Below are 10,634 nucleotides of genomic sequence, written 5' to 3' on the forward strand. Positions count from 1 at the left end.
ACTACTTTTCCTGAATCTTTTCCCACAAAACTATATATTAATCTGATTAGTTAAATATGCAATCTACTCATAGATTTCTCAGTGATATATGGGGCACCCACACAACGTGCGTCTTCCCATAGATCAGTGACAACTCTTACACCAGTTTTAACTCTTGAACCTCAAAACGATAGGCATATACACAAGACATTATGCATTGCAATAAATTATTCATAAATACTGCTACAGATCTCCTTGATCTCCAGTGGCTTACACGAGAGATACACGGATACCACTTGGGGATGCCGCAGTGCTGGGCTGCAAGAGCGGCGGTGATGCACCATTGAGCAAACTACACAGAAAGCAGATAAGTAACACTGAATCATATCTACATAATTATACACAATTCATTGAGCAACATGAAGATCTATAGCAGTATTTTGGTATGATCTACAGTCAGGTCCATAAATATTGGGACATCGACACAAATCTAACATTTTTGGCTCTATACACCACCACAATTTGAAATGAAACAAACAAGATGTGCTTTAACTGCAGACTGTCAGCTTTAATTTGAGGGTATTTACATCCAAATCAGGTGAACGGTGTAGGAATTACAACAGTTTGCATATGTGCCTCCCACTTGTTAAGGGACCAAAAGTAATGGGACAGAATAATAATCATAAATCAAACTTTCACTTTTTAATACTTGGTTGCAAATCCTTTGCAGTCATTTACAGCCTGAAGTCTGGAACGCATAGACATAACCAAACACTGGGTTTCATCTCTATCCCTGGTGATGCTATAGCAGGCCTCTACTGAAAATGTCTTCAGTTCCTGCTTGTTCTTGGGGCATTTTCCCTTCAGTTTTGTCTTCAGCAAGTGAAATGCATGCTCAATTGGATTCAGGTCAGGTGATTGACTTGGCCATTGCATAACATTCCACTTCTTTCCCTTAAAAAACACTTCGGTTGCTTTTGCAGTATGCTTTGGGTCATTGTCCATCTGCACTGTGAAGCGCTGTCGAATGAGTTCTGAAGTGTTTGGCTGAATATGAGCAGATAATATTGCCCGAAACAATTCAGAATTTATCCTGCTGCTTTTGTCAGCAGTCACATCATCAATAAATACAAGAGAACCAGTTCCATTGGCAGCCATACATGCCCACGCCATGACACTACCACCACCATGCTTCACTGATGAGGTGGTATGCTTAGGATCATGAGCAGTTCCTTTCCTTCTCCATACTCTTCTCTTCCCATCACTCTGGTACAAGTTGATCTTGGTCTCACCTGTCCATAGGATGTTGTTCCAGAACTGTGAAGGCTTTTTAGATGTCGTTTGGCAAACTCTAATCTGACTTTCCTGTTTTTAAGGCTCACCAATGGTTTACATTTTGTGGTGAACCCTCTGTATTCACTCTGGTGAAGTCTTCTCTTGATTGTTGACTTTGACACACATACACCTACCTCCTGGAGAATGTTCTTGATCTGGCCAACTGTTGTGAAGGGTGTTTTCTTCACCAGGGAAATAATTCTTCGGTCATACACCACAGTTGTTTTCCGTGGTCTTCCGGGTCTTTTGGTGTTGCTAAGCTCACCGATGCGTTCCTTCTTTTTAAGAATGTTCCAAACATTTGTTTTGGCCACGCCTAATGTTTTTGCTATCTCCTGATGGGTTTGTTTTGTTTTTTCAGCCTCATGATGGCTTGCTTCACTAATAGCGACAGCTCTTTGGATCTCATCTTGAGAGTTGACAGCAACAGATTCCAAATGCAAATAGCGCACTTGAAATGAACTCTGGACCTTTTATCTGCTCATTGTAATTGGGATAATGAGGGAATAAAACACACCTGGCCATGGAACAGCTGAGAAGCTAATTGTCCCATTACTTTTGGTTCCTTAACAAGTGGGAGGCACATATGCAAACTGTTGTAATTTCTACACCATTCACCTGATTTGGATGTAAATACACTGAAATTAAAGCTGACAGTCTGCAGTTAAAGCACATCTTGTTCGTTTCATTTCAAATACATTGTGGTGGTGTATAGAGCCAAAAATGTTAGAATTGTGTTGATGTCCCAATATTTATGGACGTGACTGTATATACATTGACTCTTAACCCCACCAATAATCTGTGTAAAATGATTGAGACCAATATCTCAAATTATTCATAAAGTATTCTTTTGTAATAATAGAAATACCAACTACCGTATTTATCGGCGTATAACACGCACAGGCGTATAACACGCACCTTCATTTTAAGAGGGAAATTTCAGGAAAAAAAGGGTAGCTCAGAACTTTTTTTTATTAATATTAATACCACTTATAAGGTAAATAATGTAAAAGGATGACACTTATGGGGCTCTGTGGATGACACTTATGTCATCCACAGATCCCCATAAGTGTCATCTACAGATCCCCCATCAGATGGATAAGTGTGGAGAGAGGAGGCGGGAACACTCATGGCGGGGCCCGGTGCAGTGACTCTATTCTAATACACCGGGCCCCGCAACTGTTAAACATTCAATCTGACTCTATATCTAATTGTACGGTACTTACTGTAGTACCGGAGGTATAACATTAAGACGGCGCAGACCGGCATCTCCCTCGGTCATGCGCCGCCTGTCTCAGCTCCCTCCTGATGCGCTGCCTGCCCCAGCTCCCTCCTCATGCGCTGCCTGCCCCAGCTCCCTCCTCATGCGCCGCCTGCCCCAGCTCCCTCCTCATGCGCCGCCTGCCCCAGCTCCCTCCTCATGCGCCGCCTGCCTGCTTATCTCACTTTATGAATGAACAGGCAAGCGGCGCATGACAGAGTGAGCTGGGGCAGGCGCCACATGACAGAGGGAGCTGGGACAGGCAGCGCATGAGGAGGGAGCTGCGGCAGGCGCTGCGCCGTCTTAATGTTATACATTCGGTATGTAAAAACATGGCTTCTTAACATTATATCGGCGTATAACACGCATACATCATTTGCCCCCTATTTTCAGGGGGAAAAAGTGCGTGTTATACGCCGATAAATACGGTAAATCCTGGAAACATCAATTAGGGGTTATCCTATGACTAATGTAAAAAATGAAAATCAGACATCATATAATACATGACAATTCCTTTCTAACAAAGCTAGAACCAGCCCTGTACCTCACATGGATCCAGAGATCCGGGATGTAACTGAGCATGAGCAGCCATCTCAGTGAGCAATAAGAAAAAGAACAAAGAGCAGGTAGCGCTATACAGATACATGCAATTACAAAAGTATTCAGATCCAGGTGCTGGTTTGAAAACTGTATAATATTTTACATGGGGCAACCCCTTTAACTCTATATCCCGGATAATAACTATGAACTCATTTTTATTAACAAGACTAATACTTTTGAACCATACTCTGGATTGTATATTTTTATCTATATATTTTTGTTAATTTTTTAAGGAATTCCTTATACTTTTTGGCGGTATATCGTGTTGCATTATAATTAATTGCAATGTATAATGTCTTGTATATATGCCCATCGTTTTGAGGGGTAATACTGGTTCAAGAGTTGTCACTGATCTATGGGAAGACACACATTGTGTGGGTGTCCTATATACCAGTGTTTCCCAACCAGTGTGCCTCCAGCTGTTGCAAAACTACAACTCCCAGCATGCCTGGACAGTCTTTGGCTGTGCGGGCTTGCTCGGAGTTGTAGTTTTGCAACAGCTGGAGGCACACTGGTTGGGAAACACTGCCATATACCACTGACAAATCTATGAGCAGAGTGTACATTTAACTAATCAGCTCTCATCGTATTAATTTGTTACAACCTTTTTAATAATAAATATTTTTTATATAATAAATGAAATATCCATCATATTTCATATTTCCTGCATGAAAGTGTGCCTACCAGACAGTTCTGTACTGTTTTTTCTGGCAGTGGGTAAGCCATTGGTTAGAGCACCTTAAGCCATTGTGACCATAGGGGTGAACCACTATATATATTGCAATTTATATATTAATCTTCTCAGCTCCTTCTGCCCTATAACATGCTAATTGCAGATTACACTACATTTTAATATGAGCGCTGATTGGTTGCTATAGGTAACGAAGGACATTCTTAGTATAAGACAGATTATGTGTAAGTTAATATGATTTTGATTGTGACGCTTAGCCAACGTTGTTGTAGAGGCTGATGTAACTCACATGACCTTAACTGTATACTAATTCTGAGGGGTTTTATATGCTGTCAATTACAGACAATAATGCCCTGCTGTCTTTGTTAGGTTTGAGGTCTTTGTTAGGGGGTGGGTGGTGTGTTGTGGAGGTGACTGTTAAAGGATCGGGCTGCTGTGAAGGTCAAAGTTAATGGGGTGGGCTGCTGTGGAGGTCACATTTTAAGAAGGTGGGGCACTGTGGGGGGGGCTGTGGAGGTCACTGTTAAGGGGTCGGGGTGGTGTGAGGGGTTTACTGTTAAGGGGGTAGGCTGCTGTGAAGGTCACAGTTAAGAGGGCAGGGTGCTGTGGAGGGCACTGTTAATGGGGCGAGCTTCTGTGGAGGTCTTTGTTAGGGGAGAAGGTGTGGTGTTGCGGAGGCCCTTAAAAGTGGCCTCTACAGCAATCTACCCCTTAACACTGACCTCCACAGCAGCCTGCCCCCTTAACTGTGACCTCCACAGCACTCTGCACAGCAGTGAAGAAAAAAGGACTGGGTTGTTACAAAAGCCTAGTGTAAAAATCTGTGCATGTGGAGACTAAGGGCCTGCGAGCTTCCATTGGCTGATAAGGGGTGGGCTGCTGTGAAGATCAAAGTTAATGGGGTGGGCTGCTGTGGTGGTCACATTTTTAATGAGGCGGGGGACTGTGGGGGGGTCAGTGTTAAGGGGTGGGTGGCTGTGAAGTTCACTGTTAAGGGGGCGGGATACTGCAAAGGTCATTGTTATGGGAGATACTGTCAATATCTCTTAACGACACACACAAACATTAAATGAAATAGTGGAAATATACCATTGTGAAGCTGGGCCATCCTGCTAGTTGAAAATAAAATGATGAAAGGGCATGAATGACATTATTATTATTATCAAAGAAGCCCTCCCACAAAAATGTTTATTCTCTGATCTGTTACAAAGGCACATGATATAAACTATAGTGAAGGTAATTGTCTTACTAGTGACTGTATTTGTGAGTTATAATCTCCCTTCTGATCCTAAGCTGTGTCATGTGACCAACCCTCTCCAAATAACACAGCATCTCATGTGTGGACATGTTTTAGCCAGTTTCTTTATGTATTCCTGTCCTGTGTCAGTTGGAGATCAGAGCACTGGTCACAGGACACAGCTGAGGATCAGAAGGGAGGTTATAACTCACAAATACAGTCACTGGATAAGACGAATACCTTCACTACAGTTTACATCATGTACCTTTCTAAGGCTACTTTCACACAAGCGTTTTAGTTTTCCGGTATCGAGATCTGTCATAGGGGCTCAATACCGGAAAAAAAAAGCTTCAGTTTCGTCCCCATTCATTGTCAATGGGGACAAAACTGAACAGAACGGAATGCTCCAAAATGCATTCCTTTCCGTTTAGTTGCGTTGCCATACCGGAGAGCATACCGCAAAATGTTGTAGTTTGATTTCCGTCCTGGGATGTGGGGCAAGACGGCATGACCCCCAATGCAAGTCAATGGGGACGGATCCCTTTTCTCTGCCACAATCTGCTACAATAGAAGAATGATCCATCCTCCTTCGACTTTCAATGGAGTACATGACGGATCCATCTTGGCAATGTTAACGATAATACAACCGGACCTGTTCATAACGGATGCAGATGGTTGTATATCAGTAACGGAAGCGTTTTTGCTGAACCCTGCCAGATCTAGGAAAAACACTAGTGTGAAAGTAGCCTAACAAGTCAGAGAATAAAACATTTTATGGGAGTTCTTTTTTAATAACAGGTCTCTGTCACCAGTTTATGTTTCCCTCAGGTAAGTGCATAAAACTGGTGACAGAGACTCTGAGCAAAGTGCTGGGTCACTTTCTTTAATGGCTGAGAGAGCTGGCAGCTCATGTATATTGGGACTTCCTTGTTTGTTCACTGCCTTGAGCAGATTCCAGCACTTGGCTCGCTCAGTAGTGATTTTAAGAATACAATACAAGTCAATACAAGTAAGTGACCCATCATTTTGTTCTGGGTGTCTGTCACCAGCTTATGTTGCATTTATGTAGGATATCATAAAACTGGTGACCGATTCTCTTTAAGGCACTGTATGCTGGTAATAATTAGTTATTATAGTAATATTGGTGATATAGTCAGTCACCATAACTGTTTTATTCTATCACAATATGGTGGTATTATTTAGCCACTATGTGGCAGTGCTATTCAGTCAGTATACAACAGTGTTAATCATTCACTCTATGGAGGTGTTTTTCAATAACTGTATGGTTGTTATTCAGTCCCTGTATGGTAGTGTTATTCATTCAGTGTATGACAGTATGATTCGGTCACTTTATGGCACTGTTATTTATTCTCTGTATGGCAGTATTATTCAGTCACAATATAGCAGTTTCATTTGTTGCTCTCATGTAAATATACACCATGGATCAATTGACAGCAGGTTTTCCTGATGTAACAGGTGGAATCAGAGAAACAGCTGATCCTGTCTGTCAATAGCGGCATCTAAAGAAGTTGACAGAAGAAGGGGACTCCCTCTTTCTGCTCATTGCTGCTTGTAATAATCAGGTGGGGTCTAATTATTCAATGTTACTGCAATAATTTTGGTAACCCAACAGGTAGAATTTTTTTATGATGGGAAGGGACGCCAAAAGAAAATTTTGCACAGGGTGCCATCTAGCCTATGGGGTCCCTGCTTTCAGCTTGAAAAGTACTGGCAACTAAATGAAATGCTGTCATACTGCTGAACTTGTGCCTAACTTCATCAAATAATAATGTAATATTGGGTCATGTCCTAAGGTGTAGCAAAGAAGCAAATATGGGAGAATGGTTCCATCCAAATTTTTTCTTTGTTACAAAATGAAGTATATAAAACATAGCTAAATAGACTATCAGAGATATAAATTTAAGATTATGGAAAACTACACACATATTTATTCAGATTTTTTTTTTAATACAGAAGTGTAAATGAGGGCGTAAGGAATACATGGGCAAGGCAGACTACTAGCAACCACAATATAAGTTGTTTCCATGCATGAAAAGTCATAGTTAGAGATGAGCGAATTTTTCAAAAGTTCGATTTGGCTGATTCGACGAATTTTACAAAAAAATTTGCTTTGTGATAAATTACTTTTTTTTGTAAGTAGTGGGTGCAATGACAGGGAGCTGCGATAGCGCCGAACCTCGTCATTGTACCCCTCAGATGCCGCGTTCATACATGGTTTGAGTGTAAAAACTGTGTGAAATTAACATAAAAAAAAATGACATCAAACTTACCATGTTAATTTGCTTGCGAAGGGCCGACCAGCATCATATTGCTTGAAGATCTGGCGCGAAATATCGCGCAACGCGAGATTACATCATCATGCCGGCCAACGTGGTGATGTCATACGTCACCACGCACGGGATTTCGGCCTAGATCTCCAATCAAAATGGCAGCTGGCGGCCCATCGTGAGCAAATAGAGGAGTTAAGAATGAATTTTTTTGTTTTTTTATACTATTTCAGGTTAATTTGATTCGCTTACACGAAGAATGAGGAAATTCGGCTTCGATTTTATCCTGAAATTCAGATCGAATTCCACTTTGTGGGATTCGATTCGCTCATCTCTAGTCATAGTGATTGCTTGCAGTCTGACTTACTACAGTATTTCTTTACCTTAAAAGGGGTTTTCCAAAACTTTTATACTGATGAACTATCCTCTGGCTAGTTGGGACCCCCGCCATTCAGCTGTTTGAGAAGGCACCGCAGCTTAGCCTAGGCTATGTGACGACACGTTCATTGGTCATATGGCCTAGGTGCAGATCAGCCCCATTACTCGTAGTCGTGCTTGCATACTATAGAAAAACTACTATAGAAAAAAGCTATGGTCTCTCTGGTAGCTGGGACTGTGATAGCACACATAGGCTAGTGCTTTTTCGTATAGTGTGCAAGCACGACCACCACTTATGGGTTGCAGGGTGGTCGTAACCATGGAAACGAGTATTGTATAATGTGATGGAAAAATGTATCCACCCAGCAAAGAAAGAAATATGGATAATAAAAATACATTAGTAAGTGGCGTGTATTAACTTCCTCTACATAAAAAATGCTATTTGCTGAAGTGAGACAGCCCTTTAACTCATACTGAAATATTCAGTTTAAGTGGTTGTCTCATAAAAGTAACAACCAGCTATGGATCACCCCCTAAGGACTCCTAATGTTCAATACTACATTTCTGGCTGGTTGCAAATTTTCCTGGCAAAACGCAATAATTTGTGTAGTTGCTTCTATATGTAAAACACGAGACAAAGCCTTAAATGTAAAATTCTGAAAATATGAAATTAATTTATCTAGCTAGTCAAATTAAGAATTTTTTTTTTTGCAATGAATTATCTATCTTAAAAGAATAAGTTAATGAGGCACTGAAAGTCTGTAGAGCGTAATACACAGTACAGGGATTAGTGATCCCCACCAGTCAAGGGGGGAGATGTACTAATCCCGCTTGATATTTAGACAGTGGAAATTTATACTAGACAGTCTAAAAATGGACAAATTTATCACAGTGGTTTATGCTGTCTAGTTTTAAGTTTGTAACACCTATTAGGCTGTACTTTGGACCAGAATTTTGATGTAATTGTCACATGTTTAGCCATGCCTCGTTCTGGCAGGTCATGCTCCATTTTATGGCAAGACAAGCCCCTTGTCAAACAGGGCAAAAAGATGTCTAAAACAGTAAATAGATGTGGTGCAAGGGTATGTAAGCCAGTTTTTCCCCATATTTTGCTAAGTAATTACCCCAATGTCTGTAAAAACTGTGGTAAGAATTTTTTTTTTAAACTATTTCAATTCTTCAATTTCTAAAAAATAACGTGTAACCTAAAGTGCAACACTTACTGCTGCCCACCACCAGGCATGAGGAATACTGGTGAAGTTAGTGCCCGAGACATCATGTTCAACAGTATAAACCATAGCAGAAAATGAAAAAACGCCCATGGCAATAAAGAGTAGTAGACATCCCACTTGTTGGTAGCATTGACGAAGGGTAAATCCAAAAGCTCTAAGCCCTGTGGAATGACGTGCCAACTTAAGGATGCGGAAAATGCGCATCAGTCTCATTATCCTAAGGACTTGTCCAAGTTTTCCAACTCGTCCCACAGCCTCTATCTCTTGTTCATGACTAGACCTTTTACCATTATCATCTTCCTCTGAAAGGTTCTCAATGATTAATTGCAAATACAGTGGCAGTATTGCTATCAAGTCTACGGCATTAAGAACACTGCGCACAAAATGCTGTATATCTGGTGTTGAGATAATACGAAGCAAATACTCCAGTGTAAAGAATGCTATGCACAAGGTTTCCACATGCTCCAAGTAAGGTCTACCATTCGCAATCCCAACTGAATTTTTGTATTGCAGATCTTCAACTGTATTAAGGGTCATTGCCACAACAGAAATAAGAACAAAAAAGCTAGATGCCACTGCCATGGCCTTAGCTGTAATAGAAGAAAAGGGTTTTTCCATCAAGTTCCAAATACGGCGTCTCAAGGGTCCATAAAGCATGCCTCTGAAAAGCTCTTCATTCTCCTCGGTTTCCATTTCAGCTTTGAGCTCTCTTTGGATCTTCAGCTGCTCATTCAGCTCATCCTGCCTTTCTTCAAATGATATACGACAGCAGCGGGGAGTTTGCTTTATTCTTACTCCCCAATAATTAATTTCCTCTAGGAAGCTGCGGGGGCACAACTCATTTCTTATTGATAACACACCAGTGCGATAAAAATTATAGATATGATGGAATATAGCTGGATCACGATCAAAGAAATAGACATCTTCAATTGGATTGTAATCATCACATAGGTCTAGTTTGCGCTGTCGGTCAGTATATGTCGCCAAGCGACCTATGCGAGTCTTAGGATAACTAGCCGCTACCATGTAGGATATATAATAACTTGTACCACCAACATTGATATGCAGCAAACTGTTCTGAGACTTTCTGAAAAAAGAAGGTGAAAGCAGGCGTGTGTCTTCATCTTCAGAGAATCCACGGTCATGTGTTGAAATGAATTGCCTCTTCCATCCATCCAATCGTTTCTCTTCTTTTTCTGCCCATTTTATTTCCTCTAAATCATCATCTTCATCTTCAATGTAGTAAACATAATTGCTCTCAGAATTCAACTGATAGCTGAAGGAGTCTCTATTGAATCTAAATCTGTCTTCATCTCCTCGAAGCCTTCGAGATCCTTCTATGAAGAATGACAATGATGGAGCCCTAGTCCTTTGCCTATATTGCAGCATTTCTTGCCTAGTATCATATGCCCCTTGTAGGATAAGGGTTAGCAATTCATACAGAAGGAAAAGAAGCTTTGGTGCTACAGAGTAGATGTATGCAAGCAGATCCCATGAACATTGAACAAAACAATAGCAAAGCATTATCTGCTGTATGTGTCACTGACAGTTTTAAGTCCTGCTGACAAAGAAGATTTAAATACTTAAGAAGGGATTTTCAGGTTATTATCCCATTCAGCCAAACTTACAGCAT

At 41.0% G+C, this 10,634-nt stretch overlaps 1 protein-coding gene across 1 annotated transcript in view; it reads right to left on the reverse strand.

The window, feature by feature from the left end:
• The window catches only part of KCNV2 (potassium voltage-gated channel modifier subfamily V member 2), a 49,641-nt gene extending 39,251 nt beyond the window's left edge, over nucleotides 1-10,390 (reverse strand). Inside the window, exon 1 of the mRNA XM_044280050.1 lies at nucleotides 8,993-10,390. Coding sequence (XP_044135985.1) covers nucleotides 8,993-10,390 — 1,398 coding nt within the window. The remainder of the gene's footprint in view (nucleotides 1-8,992) is intronic.
• Between the last annotated feature and the right edge of the window lie 244 nt (nucleotides 10,391-10,634).

Source organism: Bufo gargarizans, chromosome 1, assembly GCF_014858855.1.
Source record: "Bufo gargarizans isolate SCDJY-AF-19 chromosome 1, ASM1485885v1, whole genome shotgun sequence".
Lineage (NCBI taxonomy): Eukaryota > Metazoa > Chordata > Amphibia > Anura > Bufonidae > Bufo > Bufo gargarizans.